Below are 26,605 nucleotides of genomic sequence, written 5' to 3'. Positions count from 1 at the left end.
CTGACTTGGTTGAACATGGGAATAGGCGTTTTCCTCCTCACCTCCTTACCTTGTATCTCACTATCAAATCACCCAGGTGATTTGGATTCTGTGCTGCTCATTGTAGGCAGTGAGCTGGTCACGTCCTCTGGTATTTTGCAGCATTTCAAAAAGCTCCATTAAAATGGCAAGCTGAAGTGGTCTTTGTAAGTGATTTCCTATTTTAGCTTTAGGAAACAAAAAGGAAAACACAACAACCAGCGTTGACAATGACCAGGGACACCCTTGTGTTGTACTGTTGAGATGAAATAACCGCTTTTCAGGTAAAGTTACAGCTACTCGTCCATCTTCCCAACACCACTGAAGCAGACCTCTTCCAAACATGTCGATATTGGAGTCCCTGATGTCTTGAATGGCAATCCTCAGTCAGGTGAAATCGTCATCGCTATCAAAGGGACTTCCACTTGGGAATCCAGAATCGTATCTCACCAAGGATCAGAGCCTGGAAGAGTGTGTCTGCTCCCCTCCTGATGCAAAACACTGTATTGTCCCTTAAAATTTCCCCTTAGAAAAAGGAAAGCTCCTCCAGGGACGGGTGGAATTTGAGCTTTGGACAGAGTTTGTGTCATAGGCACGCGTTCGTGTCACAGGCACGGTGGACATCTTCCAAAAGGAGCAGGAAGACACTTGCACTCTGTATTGAAAAAAGCTTCACTGGAGGCTTTGAGGGGAGCTACAGTCATGGTGGAAGAGTCAGGATGATTTTCTTAGCTCCCTTTTCCTCCTGATCTTATTTCCTCCACATTTCCTTTGAAAGCAAGTTACTGCTGGAATGAACGCAAATAAAAATAAAGCCAGTAAATAAAAGAAAAACTGAAACAGCTGGGAGCTAGCGTTAAAGGAAGGGAGGCGAAGTGGGGTTGGCAGAGAGCTCCCCTGGCAGAGGACAGTCAGATGATGAGCCGTTTGTAGAGTCAGGCTTTCACTATAAATTTCCAGAGCCGGGGCTGGTGAAGCCATGCCAGGGGACCCTAACCTTGCTGAAATGTTCCACAACCTATTGTAACCTCCTTCCAGCACGCATGCATAAATAGGCATCAGTGTTTAATGGGGGCTTTTTCTTCCCACTTTCTCTGCTTGCTGTTGTTGCTGCGGGTCCAGCCTTTCTCCCTGGGCTTTGTGTTAACCCTTTCTTCTGGGGGAACCGTTGGATTGCCCGTTAACTAGCTGCTGCCATAGCCTGGTGCCACCAGCAGATCCTGGAGAAGCCCAAGGCTCTGTGTATGTTTGTGCACGTGTGCTTTTTTCTTGCCTTTTTTTTTTTAACTGAACTATGTCAGATTTATTAACCCTTTTAACCTGAGGGTAAGCTGTTGAAGAAAAAGAACAATTGTCCTTTTAAAAAGGAGTATCAGGTTGTAGTGGGCTGTAGTGCTGACCCCGCCAGCAGCTGCGTTTATAGCAAACCTTGGCTCCGTTCCCCACTGACCAGATAAAGCCCTTGTCAAAGGCAGCGGGATGCTGAACCAAAATAGGATTTTACGATGATAGCAACATCCTGGATATGTTTCTGTTGTTTCACAAAAAAAGAGAAAAGAAAAAAAAAATAATCTGGGATTTCAACCAACCCCAAAGCTGAGAAGCAGCTTTTTAGTGCTGATGCTAAACAAGCCCCATGAAGGCTAGCATGACCTCAGAAACGAGCATTGCAGGAGCAGGAGCAAGGTTGGAAAGGAGGGATGTGGACATGGCCTGTAATATGAGTAAAGGCAGGGGAAGGGAAGCCAAGCCAGATGTTAACGAAGCACTGGGCACTGGAGGAGATTTCTGATCGCGCAGTTGGAATCATGGTGTGCTGGGCTGAGCGATTTGTCAGCAGGGGAAGGTGGGCTGGAGCACAAGGGAAAACTTTTGACCCTGGAAAATAAATTATAGCCACGTGTGAGAGGGTTGGAAGGTCACAAGCTCAGAAGAGGTGCTTGAATGTTTTTGGAGGTACTAAGCGCCTTCTCTTTCTGAAAATCTGAACTAAATGGACAAACTGAAGTCCCAAAAATAGAGGTGACGCTGGCTCTTAAAGGTGCCAACAGGGACCTGCAGCTGGGTTTGTTCAGAGGCTTTTGCTCTTCACCCCCCCAGTGAGACCATTGCTGGTGCAGCAGCTCCTGCCAGACCCTCCCTCTGCCCCGAGCAGCACGAGGGGTTTTAATCCTCTGCACAAAACTCCCCCGAGTCCCGGGAGAGCGACGGCCACCCGTCACTCGGCGTACGTCCCACAGATAAGGCCCAGCGTGCGCTGGTGCACGAGAGTTATTTATCTTCCACGCCGTGCTGCCCTTGGGGTTTTGTTCTTTGGTATCTGATTGTTTGAGGGGATCAGAGCTTTTAAAGGTAAATGTTCTGAAAAATTAAAATGAGAGCTTGATGCTGTTAATAAATCATGTGTTGCAAATCCCAGAGGTTCAATTTTGAAACTACTTTTTTTAATGAAAGTGGTTTTTTTGGGTTTGGGGTTTTTTTTGAAGCATGTCATTCTGAAGCATGCAAATAGATGGTCATCCCCTGCCCATGGTGGCCAAATCGTTGTTTGACCTCATTCTTTTTAAACCAGAGGACAAAATCAGTGATTCAGTGAGCCCGGTGATGGAGCAGAACCTGCTCATGCAAAGGTCTGTGCAGCCCCAGGACAAGGATGGTCTTCAAAGGGGCGCTAATAGGAGCTGTAAATTTGGCAATCAGTTACGTTAATTATGTAAGTAGGTGTGTGTGTTGTGTGTTTTCTTTTGATCTGTAATGACTCCAGATTCAGTGGTCACTAGTGACTAGAAGAGGATGGGTCCTTTTTCTGTCTCAGCAGAGTTGATGTGAGTTGATCTTTATTTGATTATTGTTATTTTTTTTTTTTATTCCAGGGAAACACTGGTATTGTAATGGGCATGTTTCTGGTGTCCTTTGTCATCCTGGTTGCTCTGGTGACGGTCTTATCTGGAATTGGAGTGTGTGAGAAGTGCAGCATCGGAAGTGGAGGAGTATACTCCATGATTTCTACTGTCCTTGGAGGTCAAGTAGGGGGGACCATTGGCCTCCTTTATATTTTTGGCCAGGTAATTAAAAAAAAAAAAGTTATTTAAAGAAAACTTAGAAACTTTGCAATGCAGATATTAATCTTGTGCTTTCCTGCCGCAGGAAGTAATGCTCCCAGTAAAATCTGAGTAATGCTCCAGTATGCTGGACAGCATGGGAGAGACCACGGGGAGCATTCAGCCCTGCTCTGCTCCCCAAGAGCAAGCTTGTGCATGGCAATACACCGTCTGGCACGGGTCACAGCGGTGGAGTAACTGGGTGTCTGAACAAGTGAACCGTGCAGGACATGCCCTCCCATCCCAAATTACTCCCACTGCCAGGACATGCTCTTGCTGGCGAAAGACTGAAATTAAACCGAAGCAGGAGAGGCCAGGGTGGCCACCTAAAGCAGAGCGAGGGGCTGTTGGCCAACAGGTTGGCCTTGGCGTGCTCCCCGTGCCCTTAGGGACCGGGCAAGCCTTGGCTGCTTCTCCATCGGAGCCAGCAGAGGTGGAGCTGGTATGGGAGGAGAGCTGGGCAGCGGTAAGGGCCACTGCTAATTGACTTCTTGAGATCCAAAATTCACAGTTCTGTGTTTTCTGAGAGGCCCTGAGGAGCAGTTGTGGTGAAGCACTGAAATGCACAAGTAGTAAACATAAAGAATGGAAAGTAATCTCTTAAACCTGCAGTAACTTAACGCCCTCCCCCCATAAAGATGTTATGAACAGTATAAAATGTGGCGAGCAGAGAAGCATTTTTATTGAGGTTTGTTTTTAACTGACTGGCTTGCAGCAATCTCCGAAAACCCTTAAAAAAACCCCAAACCAAAAATAATCCCCTCTTCTCCTTTCACTCCAGATTAAAAGCAAGTGTCCATAAAATACAAACTGAACACAGTTACAAGCCAAGATATGGAAATGGGCCACACATGAGAATCCTTCCTGTCATATTTTCCACTCTCACTCTCCGAGCGGACCCTGTCTGGGAAAGCAATCAGGTTGCAGCCTGTCCTGAGGGTCGTAAAATTTGGTCTGCGGCAGCCCCGGCCCCTGCCTAGGAACCCCGTCTGCACGGGGGGCTGCGGGGTTGGGAGCTGGCAGCTCGTTTAGGAACGCTTTGCCTGCTCCTGAAAGCTGATGCCTTTCCCTTCTCTTTGGCCGTGTTTTCTGCCCGACGTGCTTTGCACCAGCTGCACGCTGCTCCCCGGCTACAAGATGCTCACGGAGCGCTGTAACCTCTGTCACAAGGCGAGTCCAGCCAGAAATAATGGGGGGTCTTCCCCATTCCCTGGTCTGACTGGGACAAGTGGGGGATGACCGGCTGCATGCTGCTGATGCCTTGGGAGACAAGAGGTTGCCCAGTGCCCTGGGGCTGCTGCAGAGAGAGATGGGCTCCTGCTGCATCAGCCAAGGTGAGCTGAGATCTGGCTGGGCTTTGCTGTCCTAGGATGCTCCAGAGCAGAGGCTTAATTGGATTGCCCTAAATAATCCAGCACACATCTACCAGGCCCTACGGAGACCGATGGGTGTTTGGTCACCACAGCTCTAGCCATGAGGCTGGGGTTTGGTGCTCTTCACTGCAGTCTCCTTTGCTGGAGTGGTTCACAGTAAGACCTGTCTGTGCAAGCAGAGGTTTTCCAGGGTCCAGCCCTAAAATCATGAAAGGAAAGACAGCGACCGCACTTGTCTGGGTGTTGAAAAGCATTTGTCTTCCTCACCCTGCAAAGTGTGCAGAAATTGGACTGATTTCTGCAAATGTCAGCCTAGAGCTCAGTTCTCATTCCAGGATGGGTGGTTCGTGAGGAACCAGCCTGTGCTGCGGTGCTGCTGCGCCCTGGCCGTTGCTGTGTGTGAAGCAGTGGGATGTCTGTGGGCACCCAGCTCCTCCGTGCTGCTGCTGCTGCTGCTCTTGGTTCGTCAGAGGAAAGGCTGCAAGGAGGCTTGTGGTGCTGAGGCTGTCAGAGGCTCGCTCTGCTCTGCTCCCTTCAGAGTGTCCTTCCTGCATGTTGTTGTCCTTGGCGTGAAAGGAAAGAAAACTTATTTAGTTAAGAAAGCCTAACTCCTTCAAAAACTGGTGTTGGTCAGGTACAGGGAGTTGGGGTTAGGTGATACTGATTTCTGTCTCCAGGGCTTTTCTTCATGTGAGAGGCAAGAACTGCACCTCATTTTAATGTGTTTACTGGAGTTAGATTCTGTTTGGGGTTTTTGACTCCAGGGCTCAAGTGCAGTTTTTGTGGGTGCCCCAAGTGGAGTTGTGCCGGTTTGGGGTGTTGTCCTCTGCTAGGTCAGGAGAGACCTGTTTTCCAGAGAGAGCACCCTTGTAGGATGTGCGTGGCCCACTCAGTGGTAGTGTAGACCATGCTAAACACGAGTAAACAAGAATATATCTACTTATTTGGGGACTACCTTGGAGAGTCTGAGACTTTTCTGGTGGAGACATTCATGATGGGGCTACCAGCGAGGAGAGAGACTTTCAGGGTGTAGTTCACCCGATCTGTGCTAGGTGTCTGTCTGTGATGGAAGCGAAAACTTCTCCAGGATCTCCAAGCTGTAGGTCTCTGACTCTGAACAGGTGAATCCCATGCACCCTGCTTGCCAAAAACTGCGCGTGAACCCGCTGCACCTGGGTATGGGTCGGGTTGTCCTGAACACCCTCAGTGGAGCAGTGCTGGGTCGGCCCAAGGGGGATCTGCAGCGAAGGAGGGGTCTGCTCTGACTCTTGCTGGCATGGGTGGGGGTTTTCTCCCTTCCAGTTGTGTGGGAGCTGTTCTGCACATCCATCGTTCCTGGATGGGGGTAGTGGGGTGGCAGGACTCAAGGGTTGTTGCTGAAATGTCAGCTAGTGGGAACCTCTGGAGGGAAGTGTCCTGGCGTGGAGGATTGCTGCTCCGCAGTGGGGTCTGAGCCCTGAATCTGTGCCGCAGATGTCCCGTCCTGCAGACGCTCAGCCGCCCAGGGCAGAACGCGTGTCCTGCCCTGCAGCAAGACAAACAAGCAGCTTTCCCAGGAGCTCAGGGGGCACGGCTTGCACAATGTGCTCTCCTCAAAAGTGCAGGCTCCGTTCCAGCAACGAGATGGGGAGCTGGTGAAACATCAGACATTACATCCAAGCTAAACACGGAGTTAAAAATAACCCCTGGGAGGCAACGAAGGGGGAAACAAACTGCCGTTCTTCAGGCAGGTGTTGAACCGGGACCCTTTCCTTCAGAGAAAGAGAAGAAGGGAAGAAACTTAGAGGTTGACTCATTCTTCTCTCCTTCGGAGAAGCCAGTGTGGTTTCTCCTGGAGCATTAATGGAGGGTAGATTTTAAAGCCAGTGGAAGGTTGCTGGGCTGCTGGCCCTAGCACCCAGCCTGCTCTGTTTACCCAGGCAGGAGATATGCTGCCCTGGCAGTGTGCTGACTTACAGCGATAAGGTTCAGTCCCTGTAGGCCAGAGTAACGTTAAAGATTGTATTGTGACAGCAAACGTCTGTCTGTCTGTCTGAACAGAGACCCCCCCCCCAGCCCGGCATGGGGGCTGTGGACGGGGATCCCTTGTTCTCCCACGGGGCACTCACAGAGCTCTGTCCTTCAGTGCGTTGCAGGTGCCATGTACATCACTGGCTTTGCGGAGTCCATCGCAGATGTCCTGAGCCTCAGCAACATCTGGGCAGTGCGCGGGATCTCCTTGGCTGTCCTGCTGGGCCTGCTGGGGATCAACCTGGCTGGGGTGAAGTGGATCATCAGGCTCCAGCTCCTGCTGCTCTTCCTGCTGGCTGTCTCGACGCTGGACTTTGTCATCGGGTCCTTTACACACCTTGATCCAGGTAAAACTGGGGTTTGATCACATCGGGGTCAGGAGGTGTTAATCCCCCGGGGTTTCCTCCTTAGGTGTCTTTGTGAAGTTGCACATCTGGGCAGATGTAGAGTTCAGTGCTTCCAGATGTGTCCCCTATCCTTTGGTACCAATCTTGTGGAGACAACGTGTAATTTTGCAAGGAATAAGTATTTGCAGAGAATGACTGAAGATTTCTTATTAATCAAGGTGTTTAACCTCAGGAATCGAGCTCTCGGTGTGTGTGCTTGTTACACTTGTACTGCACTCGGAGCTTTTCTAACAACAGAGAGCGGCTGTGTTTGCAGTCGCTCCTTGTAGCCTTCTGCTGTCTAACTCTGTGTTAAGCATAGTGCCCACGAAAATGGGGGATTGTGACTTTGCGTTAAGGAGATCTTCTCCCCAGAGACCCCTGAGGTCACGTAGACCCTGGCTGTGGTGGGTTGTGCCGCCAGCGCTGGCCCCAGGCTGCACACCGCTGGATTTGCTGCCCAGGGCCACGTTGGGGAGCTGAGGAGGGAGCTGGGTGGGCTGGGGCAGGCGGCTGCTGGGGCTGCAAGGAGCCGCAGGTACAAGTTTCTCTCATTAACCTTCCCCAGCCTGACTTCAGCCTGCAGCGGTGGCTCCAGTTTGGGCAAGGCAGGGGTTCGGGGCTCCCACCTGCAGCCCTACTTGCACCCCAAGCCCCCTTCCCCTCCCTCCATCCTCATCGCTGAGAGATGTTTGCAGGGAAACGCATCTCAAGACACGGGGAGTTGTGGTGGAAGGGGTCCATGAGTGCAACAGCGGCCACTCCAGCAATAATGAAGTGTAATTAGCTGAGTAAACAGAAGGTGTCACCTTTTTCTTGCCTTCCTCTGTGTCCAGCAGCACCTTAGGGGGTTACAAGCGACACGCTAAAGTCAGTTTAAAGGAAAGATCTTCGGTTTTGATTTAGTTAGGATTCAGCTGCTGAGTGGGGCGGCAAGAGGTGAGTCCCGTAGATGTTCGTAGTGCCGGCGGTGTGGCTGTCTTTTCACGCTGCTGTATTATTTTGTGCTGCCGGTACAGTGTGCGAGGACGGTGGGGTGGGGGCAGGAGCTGCTGCACCAGCAGCTGCTCCCCTTCTCCAAGAGAGCCTTGTGGAAAGGCATTTGCATTTTATATTTAGTGTATAAGAAATGCCCCAAATGGAAGCCGGTAAAAGTCTCAGCAGACACTTGCAAATGAGAACGAAGCGAGGTGGGTTGTGCTCCATGTGGTGTGTTTTGCAGAGAAAGCAACTGACCTGCTCCAAACAGCTGCGTTTCATAGGAAGTTGTTTTCTAAAGGAAACGGGGGGTTGCACTTTGGTTGTGCTCGGAGGAGACCTTCGATGCAGACCTAGAGACCTTTCTAATAGTAGAGAGAAGACAAATACTTGGGGTAAGACCTGACAGCAGGAGGAGAGAATTAGAGAAATACAAACGTCAGCAGGAAACGTGCCCAAGCTGAGGTCAACGTAGTCGTCTTTGCTTTCCTCCATTGCCGAGCACTGTGTCATTTCTTCTGATAGAAAATAGAGAAAGAAAGGGAAACGAGGCGTTTGAGCATTGCAGATGCTGCAGTTTAGCTGGGGCAGGCTAGAGAGAGGAGGGTTTCCAGCGCGTGGAAGAACATCGGGCTGATGATGGCCAGATCCAAGCCCCAAACACCAGTACCCCAGAGCAGCGCCGCCCGTATGGTGGGACCTGCGGCCGTAAGGCTGGCTGGGGAGAGCTGTGGGTTTCTCTGCTTTTGCAGACTGCTTCCGTATGAGAGAACTGGCTCAGCCAGGCTGAATGGTTGGTTCCTCCCAAGTCCTGCATTTCCCCAGAAGGCCTCTGAGTGGTGTGTCAGCACCAACGGTGAGCGCTGGGCTTCAAGAAGCCTCCTCACGCTGTCTTGCACGCTTTCTGCGTGGCATGGATGGATGCTTGTCTCTTGGGTGCGATTGCAAATGTCAGCAAAGCATCCCTCCGGCAAGAAAGCTGCGGGTGGGATGTGCAGGTGTCAGTGAAGCTCCATCCTCCAGAGGCGGCTGATGGCAATGGCGGAGTGCAGTGCGTCTGAGCCCAGCACCTGGGGAAGCATTTGAGAGCCTTTTGGGATGGACAGGCAACTGATCAGCTCTCTGCAGCCTTCACGTGTGTGCAGTTTTGGGTTTGGCTCTTCGGCTGCAGCGGTGACTGAGATGTGAAGGGCAACGTGCAGGGAGAGGTAATTTTTGAGGATGGACCTGTGAGCTGGAAAGATTTCATCTGACGTCTGGGTTGCTTCTTTGTTTTGTGACAGGTTTACGGGGTTTCAGTTCACAGCCTCAGGTCTCTGTCTCCGAACCTGTAAAATGGGCCTTGTGCTCTTGCCGTGGCAGCCTTGTCCCACACGTAACATTTCCAAGTGCTGCGCGCATACCAAAGGGCTGCGCATCTGCCAAGCAGCAGTTATTTGGATTTAAATAATCTCCAGGAATGCCTGTCCATCTTGAAGGTCTTAAACGTCTGCCTTTGTGTGGTTGCGCTGGGTGGAGTCCCCTGCTCTTCTCCCCGTTCCCTCAGCTCACACCCAGGCACACATCAAATCGGATGTTGTCCAAGCACTCACTCCCTTCCTGTGGTTTGCCTTTATTTTTAGCCTGAGGACGGAGCATGTTTACACAAAAGGGGGCTTCTCAGCAGGGCTTCCCGCTGCTTTTTCTCCCTTTCTTTTTTTTTCTTCTTTTTTTTTTTTTTTCCCCTCTCTATTGCCGTGACTTGCTCCCGCTCTGAGAGCCAGCCAGGCTCCTGCAGCCCGGAGCTGGGGCTGGAGGTGCTGAGCAGTTCCAGCGGGCAGGGGTGCTCTGGGGCGCTGGGTCAGATGCTGCCAACCCCGCTGAGAGTGCAGGCAGGCCTGCCTGCTCCCTGCCAGGAGCTCCCTGCGCATCCCTCTGCCTGGCCCAGAGGGCTTCTGCTCCTTTCTGCAGGCTGCCTGCAGGGTGGGGTGGGACCGGCCGATTCTTTGGAGTTAATCCTAAATCCTCCCCTTGGCGCTGGCTGGCGCTTCCCCTGGGGACGGGTCACGGTCCCAGGCTGAGATCTTGGCCAGGGGTGGGTAGCGAGCGGGGGGGCTCCCTGTGCTGTATGAAAACCAGCCTCGTCGAGCTCTCTCTGGCCACTCACCTTACAGTTCAGTCCCACCTCCAGAAGCGGAGACCTCCATGCTCCTTCCTCGGGACGGAAAACATCCACGTTCTCTTTCTCCCTAGGCACAGCTTACTGTTTTTACCAAACCTAACACGGGTGGGTTGAAATCAGGCAGCGCTTGACTTCTCAACCCATAACCAAGACCCAGCACTTGCTACACGATTGCATAGTAGCAACGCAGGGTTTTCTTGGCTTGCGTACGTTTGCATTTTAATTCTGGAGGTCCACACCTCAAAATCAGCCTGAGTTATTTTGGGGAGAGCAGTGAACGTAAAGGAGAGGATGCTCCTCTCCACAACCAGCTCCTCAGAACAGTACGTGAAACTTTTTGGCCTCTTCACATCCCGAACATTAGAGTCACGGAAAAAGAAGATAAGCCCGCCGTTAATGCCCACTCTTTTATTTTCCTAGCATATCTCTGCTAATTTTTGTGTAGGGTGACTCCCAAATACTCCCTTTCAATTAGGCGCCTGCTTTCCTGTTTTGGCAGCGGCTCTCAGGTGCCCTGTTAAAGCAGAGTGGCTGTGGGAGCGCATGGGGGGGGCGGTCGTTGCGGGAGGGCTGGTGGTAATTTGGTTGGGCTTTGTTGGGGAGATGAAAGGAGCGAAAGGGGCCTGACAACAGACTCTGAAATGCCTTGGCGGGGGAAAAATAATATTTTGTTGGGAATTCGATAATTGGGTCCCCTTGGGCTGGGATCCCTGCGGAACTGCAGCAGACGGTACCACGTGGCTGGGACAAGTGTGGAGCCCGGCTGCGTGGGGCTGAGCCCCTCTCCTCCCGGCTGGGAAACCGGGGTGGTTCGTTTCTCAGGGATGCAGGGAGGTTTGAAAGATGCGTTGCTGTCAGAGTGCTGGGATTATTTTCCATGCAAACCACATCCTTCATGTCACCCGCTTGGGTTTTAGCTTCCCAAAGTTGTTCACAGAGCCCAGAAAACTCATTTATCATCCTCACTTCTTCCTCCAAGGGTGAGTCCTTTGGAGGATTCATCCCTCTCGGGCATTGTGCAGCCAAGCCCGGGGAGCTGATGCTCTCCTGTAGGTACCACTGGTGAGGAGCTCTGGGAGATGAGCTTCGCCTGGGACTGCTCCAGCAGACAGGGAACCTGCAATTGTTAAATGATTTATGTATATAAACGCTCTGGTGTTGTAAAGATCCCTCAAATGGTGCCTCAGGGGCTTTGATGGATTGAATAAATTAAATATATTCCCACATATTTAAGATGAAAGTAATCAAAGCATCCTAATCAGAGGCTTTTGCTTGGCTCTGGGTTGTTTTGTTTTATTTTTGGGCACGAGGGGTGTGCCCCTGTTTCATAAGAGAGGGTGCAGGAAGGATGTGTGTGTCAAAAGATGATCTGCAGCTAATCCCAGAGGCTTTATCCAGGCTGATTGCTGACTTCCTGGCCCGAGACACATCTGGAAACTGGCATCAAATTCCAAGTAGAAATCACTGAACGAGCGGCAGCAGAAAAAAAAATCCCACTTTGCTTCCGAACAAGGTAGACACCGTGGTGAATAAAAGCAGGAGGCTGCTAATACGCTCTTTATTTATTAAAAAACATGGGATTGCTTTCCCCAGGTTTTTCCAATTATAGTGCATTGAATGGCCCTGACATCACTCTTGAGCCGGGGCCAGCCTATTCAACAGTCTGGCGAAGACATTTATTAACTGGTTACCTGCCAATTGTCTGGGCTAGGAGCTGCGGGACAGATGTGTTTTGAAAAGTGATAACATTGTTAGGGGCCTTATTTAGATAGTGAGAGGAAAGCTACGCCGCTCTGTCCAGGCTCTCTGAAGTAGGTATTTAAAGCAGTTTATTTAAAAAAATTTAAACAAATAATAGGTTGAGACGTAACTTTGCTGCGTGGTTCCACTCTGCTGCCCTGTTTGTAGGTAGGTTTTCACGGTGTTTCCCCGCAGGAGGACACCTGGCAGTAGGACTCAGTTGAGGAGCAGTGGTCTCGCCTGCCAGCGGATGCTGGAGGTGGGTACAGCAGCTGCTCGCCGGGGGCCGGGGCTGGCATCCCTGTGCCCCTGCTGCGCTGAGGCCGGGCGGGATGTCTGAGCCCACCGCCCTGAAGCATCTCCCAGGAGGTGGGGAGCGGAGGGGGGAGGAGAGCTCAGGGCCCGCGGGTCCCTGCCCTCCTGCACCCACCCAGCTGTGCTGGGGATGCCATGTGCACCTAACCTGCTCTTAAAAATGTCCAGTGATGGATCCTCTGCCACATCCTTGGGGAACCTGCTCGAGCTATCTCAGGCTGACCCCTCCTTCCTGCAGCCAAAACCCACCGCTTTGGGTCTCTTGAGGACCTGGGGACCAGCTGATGTTCTTCCTTTCTGCATTAAAGCACTTTGCTTGGAAGACCTCTTGTGCTCCTCTTCGGTCTTGTCCAGGCTGTGCCATCCGAGCGGCCATGCGGGGCTTGGGAGTGAGCTTCCCTCTGCCGCGTGCTGCCGAGGAGGAGGAGGGTCCTGGCCTCATCTGACACCCTGAAATGTGCCGCTGCATGGTGCCGTCAGGGCTGAGCTGGCCCAGGTCCATCCCTGGAGCAGGAGAGGGTTTGCTGAGGTTGTTACAGGTTAAAACTGGCTTGATAGGTAATATTGCTCCTGATTTATACAGATTTTGTACATGGTTGATTTAACCTTTAATTTCTTTGCTATTTCCCTGCGAGGCAATGCTAAACTCACCTTCCTAGAGCTTGTAAATAAATCCTGGAAAACCTTGGCTGGCTTTGTCCTCTGTTAGACATTGCCTTCACGTGGGCTTTCCCCACCCGCTCCCCCCATAAAACCTCCTGTGCAGGCTCTCTGTTCAGCAGCAACTTGTTTAGAGGCCTAATAAACCAACTGGCTTGAGGAAGATCTATATCATCCCATGATCTCTCCATCTCTCCTCATTGCTGTGTTTAAATGGGACAGCTTTATTTAATTGCATTGATTTCTTTTCTTCCCCTCTTTTTTTTAGTGCCACTGCGTAATTGTTTTCAAATGATGGAGATGTTTTACCTCCTCTTTTTTCATTCCCCTGGTGTTTAATTTCAGTCACAGTTCAGCTTTGCCCTGAATCAGCTTTCCTTATTTTGGGATGTAATCTATGAAGATAATTTCTAGATATTAGTCTCTTTCTTCAGCCGCTTCACTTCTAGTTCACATTCGTCTCCTGGGCTAAAGAGAAAACTTTGCGTGGGACATGGGTCCTTACCGACTGCTCATCATCATCTCTGCTGGCTTGTGTTAACAATTTTTGGCCTTTCTTGGCTGCAGATAAGAGATTTTAGCCTGGTCGTACCTTCACTGGCCTGGATGATGGCCTGATGGTTCTTGCTGGTTTTCTTTTGTACTCAACGGGGAAATGCATTCCTTGAAAAATGTGATTTTGGTAGGGAAAATGTGTTTTCTGATTTAAACTGAATTTAGTTAGTAGTTTCAAACACACAAAACTCCGTCCTTTTAGGTGACAACATCTTGCTCAACCTTTCCAAAATCAAGCACTGTTTGATTTCCAGTTTGATTTGCAGTCTGAAACTAAACTTGAAATCAAACTATAATTTTGGACAGAGAATCAAAAAAAATCGACAAACAGAATAGTTTTCTTTTGAAATACCATTGTCATCTGGATAATATATCCATAACTTGGAAGTACAGGATGCTCTAGTCATGACCATGGCAGAAGGCTCTGTAGACCATGGCTGGGCCCAGTGGATTATGTTACATTTTAGTTAACTGCTTTCTTTTGAAAGATGGGGTTTTGATTACCATGTATTGGGCTTTGTCCCAAGCAGTACACATAGTAGCTCCAAGTTAGAAAGGAGGTCACTCCAACGAGCCCAAAGGATGTGTGTCATCGCTGCTGCTGCTCAAATGCCGTTCATTTTCCTCCAATTGTTGTCTCTTGACTCAGCCTAAATTCTGATTTCTCAAAGCTGGGGTTTTTCATTGGAGAAGTTCTGCAGAGCCTCCCACAACCAGGGACTCTGGGCATGACTTCCAAGAAGTACTACTCTATAATTAATAATAATATCCCATTGATGCAAACTATTTTCCTAGAAAAAAGGGTGAAGCAAGGGATGTTCTTGTCCTCTTTGTAATGAATAAAACCATTTCCGCTGGCTGGTTTGAATGTGGCTGAACAAGCCAGGTAGAGGATACCACATCAAAAAAATAAAATAGTAATGGAAGGATTTTATATATTACAGCAAGTCTGGTGCTTAGCATTAAATAATATAAAACATAAGTGGACTTTATGAAGTTGAAATACCCATGTTAAAATCTCTTCCTTTTTTCTCCTAAGCAAAATTTCAGATTTTCCATCTACAGAAAATACCAATTTTTTGGCTTTTTTTTGCAAAAAATAATTAAGCCCTACTGACCTGTAGAGACAGAATCAGTGCCAAACAGCTCTACTAGCTACTTCCACAGGCACCTTCCTGAGTTTTCCTTTATTTCAGTGGTGCTGAGACACTGGGATTTCGTGATGAGGAGCTGCCCATGTGGGCGCTTTCGGTCTGTGTGTGCTCTTGTGTACGCCGATGGTTTTCCACTTCTTCGTCCTTCTGAGAAGCCGAGATGGAGATAAAGCAGGCGCAAGGGGAGTTGGGCAGAAATTAGCATTTCCTCTCTCCCAGCCCGGTCCCGCAGGAGATGTGATGTGGCTGGGGAGAGCTCGCGGGGCGGGGGGGGGAGCGTAGGCTGCATCACAATCTGAGAGAGGTGACGGCATCCCGCAAATGAAAATTGCCCCATTAGCTAAATACGAGTGTTAGAGACAGATTTAAGCAGGTCCCTTTCTTTATTCTGCCTTTTGTGCTATTTTTAGCTGTTTGCCAGCACCCATTATTGCAGGTCTGTTGGCTTTAGGGAGAGGAGGATGCTCATGACCTGATGGCTCTCGTGGCCGGGATGCTCCACGAGGAGATCGGGCATGGAGTGTGAGTGCATTTACCGGGGGGGCATTTACCAGAGGGGGAGGATGCGTGTACTCGGGTTTGTCACGTGTGCAAAGGACTTGACGGTCCCTCAGCGTGTTTTTTGCAGGTTTCCTCAAACAGATTACCCCCCAGCACTTCTGCTCAAAGCTTTCTTGCTCACTTGAGGGTTTTCAGTGCACAAATCCTGTGCTCCTCCATGCCTCCCGTACCACGGCCGAACGTTGTGCTGCCAATGTTAAGCCTGTTTCCGCGAGTGTCCTGTGGCAGGCCAGGCGGAAGGGCGTGCTGCCGAAACCCCGAGGAGCTTGAGAAGGTAGCCTGCTGCGTCCGGAGACTTCGGAGACGAGCAAGATGGGAAAATAGAGAGTGAAGCTTCCCCTTGACAGCACTGTCAGTCTCCACGCTTGCTAATTTGCTCAACTGAGAAATATTTGTGCACAGGGGTGATTCATCACCCTGCAGCAAGGTTGGGGGCAGCTGTCTGCGTGACGCCCGTCTCCGTGCCGGTGCTCGTAGCGTGATCTAAACACGCCGGGTTCATCCCTGCCGGCCGTGGCCAGGACGGACAGGTGCGGTGGAGGGTGGTTTTCAGGAGAGGGTTAATGGTGGGATCCCTCGGAGCCCGTGGCGGCAGGAAGCCGTATTGTGTGTACTTTAAACGGGAGGTTTGGGAGATCAGCTCTGGAGCAGAAAACAGGGGCTCGGGAGGAACAAACACTCGCTGCTTCAGAAGGGCGGTGATTTCCTTTTGGGTAAACACGTCATTAATCTCAGGGAGCACATTCTTTTCCATGAAAAGATAAGGGATTCGAGTTGCCTTTCTCAGGGCTTGGCCTTTTTAGATTGTTTTAACTGTGGCTTTCGCTCCTTCAATTACAGACTTTACATAATCTCTCATTTTGGGTTTGCCGGGCTTATTATGGGTGCAGAGAAAGAGTTGGGCAAGGAAACTCCTCTCCTCCTTTCTTTAAAATTTCTCTGATCCTTCTGCCCCCACCCCGTCCCTTGCCAAATACTGGTTTTTTTCCGCTAAAACCTGTCTATTTCTTGCTACTTGCAGCTCTGATGAATTCGAAACGTAAGTGCGCCGTTTGCCCTAATTTATGAAACCATCTCCCTAGTTCTAATGATGAAATAGGAGCTTATTTGTTCACCGCAAGTGGAAAACCAGCAATGGACTCCTGTCCCTGCCCTGGGCTGCCTCTTGCTGCTCAGCTTTGGTTTGGAATTTTTGAGGATGCCGCTTGCTGTGGCGTGGGGAGATGCCGGCTATGGCACCCAGCGCTTAATTTTCAGCTGGCACCGTCCTGCCACGTGGGGAGACGGCAGCGGCAGAGCTGCTGCTTTCGCTCCCGCTGCCTGCAGCTCGGGGTCTGTGATCGCTCTGAGCTCTTTTGGTAGTAACTGTGTTTAACTGGGATTTAGGGATGAAACTACAGAGGGAAGTTAGTCCCTTCCCATTCTTACCTCCTCTTCTTCCCAGTGCTTTGTGCTTAGGGTTGCCAGCAGCGGCACGGGTTGGGGTGGGTTAGAGCAGGAGCCGCGGAGGTCCCGCATCCCCCATCTCTCAGTGCCCTGGCAGCTCGAGCAGATGCTCTGCAATCTTTCTGCACTGATCTGTCAGCCACATGCTGTCGTGTTAATTGCGTAATAGCTGCGTTTTTATCGCTGCATAATCATTGACCTGTATGTATTCAACACAAAAATTCCTCTCTATTTTTTCCCTCGCCTAGTTTAAGACTCTCAAAGCAGAAATACTGTGAGAGGCTGTGAGAGCTGTCAGCAGGTAGGAGGTGGCCCCGAGGAGTGAGACGAACCCAAGGCATGACATCATTTGTGACATACGGAGGGTGAATCTGCAGGGACAGGTATCAGAAGTCTTGTGTTTGCTCTTCTCCGTCTGGGCTGGGCTGCACGTGCCCCACCTCCAGCTACGGAGCTGTGCTGCTGCCCACAAGTCCTGCACGGAGCAGGCGTGCTCTTGGTTCATAGGAAGTGTGCGCTGATCCACGCTGACTCGCATGCACTGGGACATGCACTGGGAAAGGGGCAACCTGGGTTTGGTGACTGTGGTCCCCTGGGTAGATGAGTCCAGCGGTAGCTGTCAGGAGACAGGAGCATCGACCTCTTCAGTCTATCCCATCCTCCTCCGGCTCTGCTCCCCTGCAGCTCTTCTCTTTCCTTCTGTTTCTTCCCAGTCTTCCAGCCAAAACTTGTATAGCCAAAGGTGAAGCAGGAGATGTCCTGGAAGATGTAAAACATTTTTGTATCCCCGTACGAGCTCAGCAAAGGTCATGTTTATTCTCTGTAGCTGCCAGCGCAGCTCTGCCTCCTTAACGCACTTTGATGTCATGACTTACCAGTTCCCTATCTCTTGGAGGACTAGGACTTTCTGGTGAAAATCTGTTCACACATCTCACAGGCCGAATGTCAGCCCACAGTAAGTTGAGCATTGGACTGGTAGCACAGAAAAAACACCATACTGTCCTTTGTCCACCTCCAGTGCTGCTTCCCCTCTCGCTGTTTTCCTTCCCAACCTTTCCACGTTTTTCTCATACATCTCTGCCTCCACCTGCCCAGTACCAGGCTGGCAGCAGCAGGACAACGCCTGGGAGTAGTGATAGTAGTGTTGGACTTGCCTGGAAGAGAGTATTGGGAGGACCTCAGGAGCTGGAGCTGGGCGGTTGCAAAGGCACGGCTGCAGAAGCAGCCCACCCTTGGAAGAACGTTGGAAGTGTGATTGTCAATGTTGGTGTTGAACAAGCCCAAACACAGGAAGCCAAGTGTGTGCACGGAGGGGTGTGGAGGGATGGGGCTTGCCACTGCACTGCTTTGATTTATTTTTTATTCTGTTGGGAAAGGTGATTCAAGCATTATTCCTGACCCCGGTGCCCTCTTAATGCCTCTTTGATGATGCCTATCCGCTGGAGAGGTGCACCGTTTTCAGTGACCTTCCTTGGGTGTGCTGCCTGGTGTTGCTGAGCTGTGGTTGCGGTCAGCCGGACCCACGTTGTTCTCTGGCACGTGCGAGTACCCCCTTTGCTGGGGAAGCCCAGAGCCATCGGAGCGTGGCTGTGTCGGCACAGAGCATCATTCAGAGCTGTTGTGTCGGAGGATCCTGTGCTGCTTCTTGCCTCACGTTAAATTTCAGCCTTTGCATAGTGCATGGGGAACACAAAGATAAAAAGACCGTGAGGTTTGGACAACAGTCATGGCTTTGTATCCATCTCTTCACATCCACAGTTTCTATGTGCATGGTTAATCCTCTGTATTTGCAATTGCATGCTGAGATACTGAAAAACCTCTTGCTGATGGTGGTTTGGCATCAAAATGTTGCTTCATTAAAGCCAGGCACACCTGACTTTTCCTTGGCAAGTGAAGATGCCATTCTTGTGTGATAGGCTATGGGTAGTAAGTACGTTTTGGTGAGTTTGGTGACCACCATACCATCTGTGGATGAACAACTTCTGCAGATGGGGGAAGAATTAGTATTGCAAGGGCTTTTGGAAGGAGAATTTCACTCCTTCCCTGCTGTAGAGCATTTTGGCCTATGTAGAAGTTAATTTGGTTTAGGCCACCCAACAGTCATCTGATAGAACACAACTGAGAATTACCAACCTGACGGGGCTTGACTTACCCACCGGGGAGTTAACAGGTCAGAAGTCCTGGGCTTGTACTTTGCCCTTGGCTAAGAGTTTGGAGCAGGAAAATGCAAGCATGTGGCTGGTGAGCAGCGAAACTTTATCTTACTGCAGAGGCGTGTGTTCAGGTGAGGATGCCAGCTGTGGGACCAGGCTGTGAGGGCCATTCCTGTTTTGTCCGCACCAGCATGCCCAGGTATCTCCAGCACCCACCCCAGAACCTCTCTCCGGGTGTGTACTTGGACTGGTGTCCAAGGGGAATGACTGGATTTCAGAGTTTATGCGAGGAGGGTTTAGAGATGGACAAAGAAATGGGGGGGGGAGAGAGAGAGAGAGGAGATAATTATGCCAAGCATATATAATTACTCTTTAGCTCTCCATGTCTTACATCACACAGGATCCTGAAAACGCTGGGGTCAGACCTGGGAAATGGGCTGCAAGACAAACACTTCCAGCTGTTCCTCTGAAAGCAAATCTCAGCAAGTACCTTCCAGGCAGGAACGTGTGGGCTTACTTATTTAGGAAAAGGAAAAAATCTCACTACTTCGAGCCTTCAGCATTCACCTTCATAATTAAAATCTCTAATCACAAGCAGAGCACAATACGTGACCATCTTCTGGGAGCTGTTTCTTAAGGTGGTTTTCCATTTTTGCATTATTTAGCCCCTGCCTCGGTGCCAGGGTTTACTCAACCTTAAGCTTGTGAACAGGCTTATTGAATTTGGCCAAGACTTGACTAATCTGTAATGAGCTCCAGGTTGCCTGGAATTTGGCAGCGCCGTCATTCTCTGTGCTGTTGCATAATGGCCTGACCCCGCATAACCACATCTTCACCTCGCACCCCTTCTCCAACCTCCACAAGTCCTGAAACCCCGGGCTTCATGGAAGGGCTGCCCTGCTAAGGTGGGTCCCAAGTGCCAAAAACCGCCTCAGCTGCTTTCACCCTCCTCCATGGGGCAAGCGGTGAGAGAGTGTGGCAAGAAAAGCTCAAATGTGGAAACCAGCTGGGGTGTAGGAGGGATGCAGCGAAGGCAACCAGGTGAAGGCTGGTACCCCCTCTCAGGCATCTGTGGTGAGCAAGGGGACATGAGAATCCTGGCCACCTTCGTCCTCGTCTTCCTCCACCTGCATCAGGCTGACGTGCAGCCCCTTGTGGTCCCTCTTCGCGTGTGAATGGAGGATGCTCGTCCTGGAAGCTCTTCCATTTGAAACTTGCTAGGTGGTTTTTGTTGTTTATTACTTCATTTTAATAAGGGCAACTGGAAGGATTTAATTTGTCAGAAATCACAGAAATAATTCAGATGTTGCTCTAAGTCAATTTTTTCCCCTGTTGCTTATTTACTTCAGCTCAACCACTTGAGACATCCATTATTTTTCTGCTTCTTACTGAGTATCTAATGATGAAAATAAATTGTTACTGCTCTTTATTGTGCATTTCCCATAAGGCTGACATGGCACAGAGAAGGAACCAGATTCTTTTCCTTCTAGCATGACACTGGGAAGATTGTTTATAGCACTTCAGCTCCAGCCCTCTGCAAGCCAACTGAGAGCAGGATCGTTAAAGGCAGGATTTAGAGGCTATGGGGTTGCATAAATTAATTGAGAGCAAAATTTGTCAAACATTTTGTAATGAGTGAGGAGGGAGGAATCTGGCTTGGATCTCATGTACCCAACAGTTAGCTGGAGGAAAAGATCCTCTTACAAAAAAAAAAAAAAAGAATAAAATGATCTTGCCTTGTTTGGAGATCGGAGAGCCAAATATAGACCTGTTGTGTTTCCTTCCCTCCTCCTTCCGAAGCTCGTTCTTTTGAAGTGCACTTTCAATGGGATGTGGATAATTGACTCTGTGAACAACCGAGCGAGTGCTCTGTTGGTTTAACCGATTGGTCTCAGTTGCTGATTCCTGTTTTGTTTTGGATGATTTTCAGCCCAATTGCCCCGTCAGCTACAATTAGTCCCATTAATATGACAGCTGAAAGGTCACAGATGACTTGCTCCGGTCACAGGCACGAGGGCAGCCAGGAGATGCTCGCAGCGAGTTGCTCTCAGCTCCGCAGTCGCGTGCCGATAGCTTGCTTAAATTGATGGTGATTGCAAATCCTGGCATAAAACTGATCAAAAGGGATGTGAGATTTGCTTCACAGGAGAGTGATTGACTGAGAAATGAGGTTGCAATAACAAGTAACATTTGGATGAACTTTTCTTTAATTAGACAAGAAAGCTCCTGGTTCTGTGTAAAGGGGAAATGTGGAATGGCTGGGCTTCCTCTCGCCCGCCAGCGCCGTGAGGAAAGGAAGCAGAAGTGGGATGGAGTTTTAGGCGCATCCTGTGGCTCTTTCAACAAATCCACGGCTGTCATTTTCTGTGGTTCCAGTAACATCTGCCATCGTTCTGGGCTTTGTCGCTTCCACCCAGGATTCACACTTAGGGGAATAAAGTAGGAAAGGGAACAGCAGACGAATGGATGGAGCACGAGGGATTGTTTAGCTTCTTAAAATTAGTAGGGGTCAGATGTACGCAGGTGCAGGTCAGCCGTTGGACTCATGGGTCTCATGGTCTCTCTTTGGCCATGGTATGGTCAAAATGGTATCACAGGAAACGTAGTCTGGTTGTGTACTTGGCCTTTTGTATGAGAAAGAAGACATGAGGTGCCCAAAGTGCCTGGATCAGCCCATCGTTGAATTACATAGCTCCAAAACATGGTTGGAAGACCCCAGTTGAAGATGGTTCATTTGCAAAGCAGGAGGCTGTTTCTGGTGAGGTTCTGCAAGGGTCTGGTTTGGTTTGGTGTTATTTGGTATTTTCCTTAACTGCTTGGATGATGGAAAAGAGAATATGCAGATTGAATTTGCAGTTGACCCCTAGCTGGGAAGGGCTCGCAGTGGCCTGGCTGAGAGGGTCAGGCTTCCAGATGACCTTGTACAAGCTGGGGGAGTGGTGTGAAAAGGACAACTTGTGGTTTGAGGAAGACAAACATAAAGTTTTACAGACTGGCAGAAACTGTCAACTGTGCCGGTGCAGGATGGGGACTGTTTCCAGTAGGTGGAAGGATGCTATTAAAAAATAACTTATGGATCAGGCAAGAAATAGCATCATGAGCTTCTAACAGGGTTAGAAGAGAAACCGAAATGATAAAGACAGGAAAATATGAGAGTAAACCATCAAGAGAGGCTAGAGTCTGCTTTGAAGGAGATGTTTAACAATCAGTGGGGCAAACTTTCGTCAAGAGTGACATAGATATATTTGATGCTGCAGCTGCAAAGCACAGGTTGGAGAAGGTCTGCAGATCTCCTTGGGGTGAGATGGCTATTTTGCCTACTCGTTTTTGTTTTACCAATGAAACATTAACGTTTCTATAAGGAGCATATACTTTGTGAAAAAGTCCTTGGCCAGGGACCAAAATTTTCCTCGAGCAGTTTGGTGGGAGTTTTGCAGCCAGCCTGCGTGCTGTGCCGTCGTGGGCACGAATTCCCGTTGAAGGAGCTCAGGTCTGGTCTTACAGGAACGTACAGCCTATGCAAATCCCTCCTTTATTTCTCCAGAAGCTGTGCTTTCTGCAGACATCGATGGGGTCCAGAGGTCAGTGTGCTGCGCTGAGCTTATTCTCTTTAAATCTTGTCTGGGACTTGTTCCTAGTGAAGATAGCTGGTGCTTTTAAAAAGCCTAGCAGCAGGAGACCTTTTCTATCAGTGTGTTTCTATCCATGTTTGGGCAACACAATGAATGCAGATGTAGTAGGAAACTTTTGATTATCTATAGGATTTTTCTGTGGCAACTTCAAAGCTCTGTGGTTAGTTATATTCTGAGACTTTAAATGGATATGTCTTGCGTTCAGAGCTCTGATTTAATTTTCCGGTTTAATCTATTGTCCAAATGTCATTAGTGTTGTCTTTGAGGCATGGGACAGCTTTCATGGAGTCTTTTTTTAATTTCTGGCCATCACCCTGTGCAGCCATAAACAACATCCTGCCTGCTAATGAGAAAATTCGTTATTGCAGTCACATGTCTTGTGGAAATAGATTGTAGTGGCAGGAGGAAAAAAGGAACCGACTTTGCTCACCTCCCACCGCAGCTGGCACAAGCATTTGGATTACTGACAGGGAGGAGAAGTTTCCACAGATGAAGATACTCCATTAAAAAGCAGTCTTGCCTGTTGAAAATGAAATTATTCATTTCATAGACACAGCGTTAATTCATTAACCTGCTTTTCATGACTTATCTTTTCTGCCTATAGGAATCTAAAACCTTTCCTAAGAAATGCCCTGTCAGCATGTCAGCAGTTGGGCTCAACTATTCCTAACAAATCCGATTTTGTGGAAGAATTTGACCTGTCCTTCCAATGTGAAGTGAGGGAGCAGGATCCTCCATTACATACCCAGCAGACCAGTTGCGTGGTGTTGATACCCTGCCCATTACTTTCCCCTCTCTCCCATCTTCTATAAAACTTTTTGTTTGGAAAGTAAAACTTGTGTGTGCATGACCTTGGAAAAACTCAGCAGAAGTCAGCGTGGGGAGCGGGGCACAGCCCAAGGTCTCGGCATTTGCTCCTTGTTGGGCAAGTGATAAACATCTACAGAAGATTTGGGAGGGGGGCAGCTGGGCATGATGCAGAGCCTCATGTTTAGCCCTGGTTTAGAGGTAACACAGCAACAGGAGAGCAATGGCATTAGGAAGGTAAGTGCACATGGTGGCATCAGAGAGCAGTGGGCAGTTTTAGAGTAACTTATTCCTTCTCCACTGGGAAACCCGTCTTGTAGGGCAGGTCCAGCCTGCGACAAACTGGGTTTATTGACTCTGGGCTCATTGACAACCAGTGTATGACCTGGGTGTGTTGGTAGCAGCTTCACAGCATGGGCACATCTCAGATCTTGTCTGTGCAGGAGCTTGCTGGCAGAAACACAGAATTGGGATATGGTGTGAGGGCTTGCTCAGGGATGCAGTTGTCTTATAGAAGCATAATTTTGCTCTATTTGGAAAGAGAATTAAAGTGGCATGGATAAATAAGTATAAATATTAGCTGATTCCTGCAGCCAGTTTTCCTCCATGGACAGGTTTTACAGGAAGATATCTTGCTTGCAGACAGCACTCGATACAATCCGTGTTCTGGCTTGGCGAGAGCCGCCCAGCCTGGTGGTGCCTCTCGACGTGCTGGTGTGTACCGCTGCACCTTTCCCTGGCATTTGCACCCTTGTAACCACACTGACCTCTTCTCTGCCTTCTTCCCCCACCCAAATAAGTTGACATTCATCCTCTCAAACTATCCCTGGAAACAGCCGCTGCTGTTGCACATGTTTAGAGGATGGGTGGTCACCAAGAGCAGGCTGGAGGGTCTTCTGCAGTCCCTGTGGTTTCTGAGGTTCTCCTCTCGCCCTCTGTGTCTTCGCAGAGCATGGCTTCGTCGGCTACTCCGAAGAGCTTATGTTCAACAACACGCTGCCAGACTACAGCCAGGGGGAGTCCTTCTTCACCGTTTTTGGAGTGTTTTTCCCAGCTGCCACAGGTGCCGTAAGTTTTATCGTCCTCCTCTTTCCCTCCACAGTCACATCTCAGAGATGAGCAGAAGCAAAGGGAGTTCCTCTGGGCTGCAAGGCGAGGCAAGCGGGACCATACTTGGCTGTAGCAGACTCATGCAGTCGATTCGAAATGTTCAGGCTTTCCTCCAGCATCTCAAATTTTGTGCACTCCTGTTCAGTTGAAGTGAACAGGTGCTCTTCTGTCTCTCTGTAGTCAGAAACTGCTGGTCAACTCCGTGGGTTGACATGGTGGTGCAACAAGGCTCAGGCACTGATCTTGGTCGATGCTGTCAGGCCACAAGGTTTCAAGCCTTTTTAAAAGTGCCAGTCATGATTTATCTTATTAGATAAGCTTTATGATTTGATTGCACTGGGAGGGTGGGAAGAACACAGGAGGGCTTTCCCTCCATCCTTACTGTGGGCGATGGCTGATGCCATCGCTCATGATGCTGACCCACCACACTCTGCATGGTGTCATGGATGTGTTTTTGTGTGTCAGCAGAGCTCACGTTTATGAGCTTAACTGGATGCTTTCATATTATTCATTCCCTTACATTACCAGGAAGATCCATGTCCCCTTTCCAAAGCTGGCAGTCTCCAGTGGGAATGAAATAGCTATCAGTTGGAGTTACAATACCTTTTGTTGATGCTGGGGTTTTTATGCTATAAAAAGTACCGATTATAAGCAGTTTCCATAGCGATGAATCCTTGGATTACAGAATGAATTTTCAGAGGATTAGCTCTAAGCAACTCACTGAAAGTTGTTTGCAGAATTGCTGCAGTACAGGGAAACAAACTAAAGGGTTTTGTGAAATGGATGGGTCTGGGGAAATAGTCTGGTAGCAGAAGTCACTTTGTCAGGTGCACCTAGTGCAGGACTTCAAATTTTCCTTTGAAATCCTCTCTCCCAGCTTCTCAGGCTGGCTGTTGCCTCTGTGTAGACTTCCTCCTGGAAAACTCACCTGCCTGAACTATCGGCACCATGGAGAAGTTGGCTTCTGCCCTCTTTTTTTGTCATTTCTACCTGGCCCAAGCGAGTCCCCCAGCCAAAGAAAGAGACCTTCCTCGTGAGCCCTGCCTCTGATGCAGGAAGCCCTGGTTATAGAAGAAGGAATAGTTATGACAAAGCTGTGCAGAAAATTACCATGATTAGCCATATTAAATGGTTCTTCACCACTGCTAATGCTTGGCTGCTAGGAGTGATGCCAAAGCTAATAGATATAATTTATTTAAAGCCTTGGCAGCCTGTTGCTTTGTTAGTTAGCAGTAGTAATACCCGTAGTAATGTTAAACATTCTCTGAAAACACATTTTGGGCTGATGTAAAATTACTTTGGTTGCTGCACAGCTTTTTCATGCGTTCTGTTTAATTGCTTGGTTATTTACAGTATTTAAATTATCCCTTCAGAGTAGCAGTGCCAGTGGTACCATATAACATCGCTATTGCTTCTGTTATTGCTGTTTGTAGCACTGCGGAGTTCAGGAGCCTCATAAAACATAGGGTTGTGTTCGGTGCTCTACATGGAAGAACTTCTGAGCTGATTAAGAATTTTTTAGGGTGGGGGTCAAGACTTCTGTGCTGCAGATCACAAATGGGGAGCCCAGTGCAACTTCAGAAGTGCTGGGAGTGAAGCTCACATCTCCTAGGGCTGGGGCAGTGAGTGAGGGCTGTGGTACCCCACATCCCACCTGACCCACGCTGGCTTAGCTCACCTCCCCCACAATGGGGGTGTGATGCTAGGGCTGCAGAGGGGACCCCGGGTTTCTTGGGGTCCCACGTGCTGGAGCAGAGCTGCTTCTCACCGCATTGTGGGCGCTGCCTGGATGCAGCCCGAGCCTGCCAGCAGGACAGGCGGTCTGCGAGATTGGAGATGACATTTCAGGGATGGGTTTGGCAGCGGCATTAATAGCAGGCTGGAGAGAAGCAATAGGATTGCCAGCACCTCTGATGCACGGCAGGCAGCACGATGCAGATTGCAAGCGAGCGGCAGTGTCAGCCCCCAGCACCTCCACATGAAAAGCAGTGGCAGGGACATGTGAACATCGCTCCCAGGTTGTCATCTCCCGCCTGTGCTCCTGCTCCTGCCCAGAGCCATCCCCAAGTGGTACCCACCTCTGCTGAGACCCCTGCAGTGACCTGGCAGAAGCACTGGAAGTAAAATCCTTTGTGTTAATGTGCAACAGAAATTTGGGGAGAGTTTTAGTGAAACAATATGTTGTTTAGTTTTGAGGGGTTACTTTGAGACAGTTTGAAGCATTTCTTTGACCCAAAGCAATGTTGTGTTTATCTTTAATTATTAAATGTTGTGTATACTCTTTTTAATTTTTAGCATATGCTAGTTTACAATCTAAGACGCTGTTTTGATAACAAAGTTTTTTAAAAAAATGTTTAGGAAATTGTGAAGCAAGATGTTTGGGCCTTTCTGAGACGAAATGTTCCTCTTTGAAGTGAAACTATTTTGATCTCTTCGGGATAAGCT

General features: G+C 49.3%; 1 protein-coding gene across 4 annotated transcripts in view; it reads left to right on the top strand.

The window, feature by feature from the left end:
- SLC12A8 (solute carrier family 12 member 8) overlaps window positions 1-26,605 on the top strand; it is a 59,368-nt gene that overhangs the window by 10,064 nt on the left and 22,699 nt on the right. For 3 of the 4 annotated variants that reach the window (XM_075757106.1, XM_075757108.1, XM_075757107.1), the window contains exons 4-6: window positions 2,892-3,083; window positions 6,618-6,849; window positions 24,000-24,113. In XM_075757106.1, coding sequence (XP_075613221.1) covers window positions 2,892-3,083; window positions 6,618-6,849; window positions 24,000-24,113 — 538 coding nt within the window. The remainder of the gene's footprint in view (window positions 1-2,891; window positions 3,084-6,617; window positions 6,850-23,999; window positions 24,114-26,605) is intronic. The other variant, XM_075757109.1, reaches the window with a different exon arrangement.

The sequence above is a fragment of the Balearica regulorum genome, chromosome 6 (genome assembly GCF_011004875.1).
Source record: "Balearica regulorum gibbericeps isolate bBalReg1 chromosome 6, bBalReg1.pri, whole genome shotgun sequence".
NCBI classification, from domain to species: domain Eukaryota; kingdom Metazoa; phylum Chordata; class Aves; order Gruiformes; family Gruidae; genus Balearica; species Balearica regulorum.
This window is presented reverse-complemented; position numbering and strand designations above follow the sequence as displayed.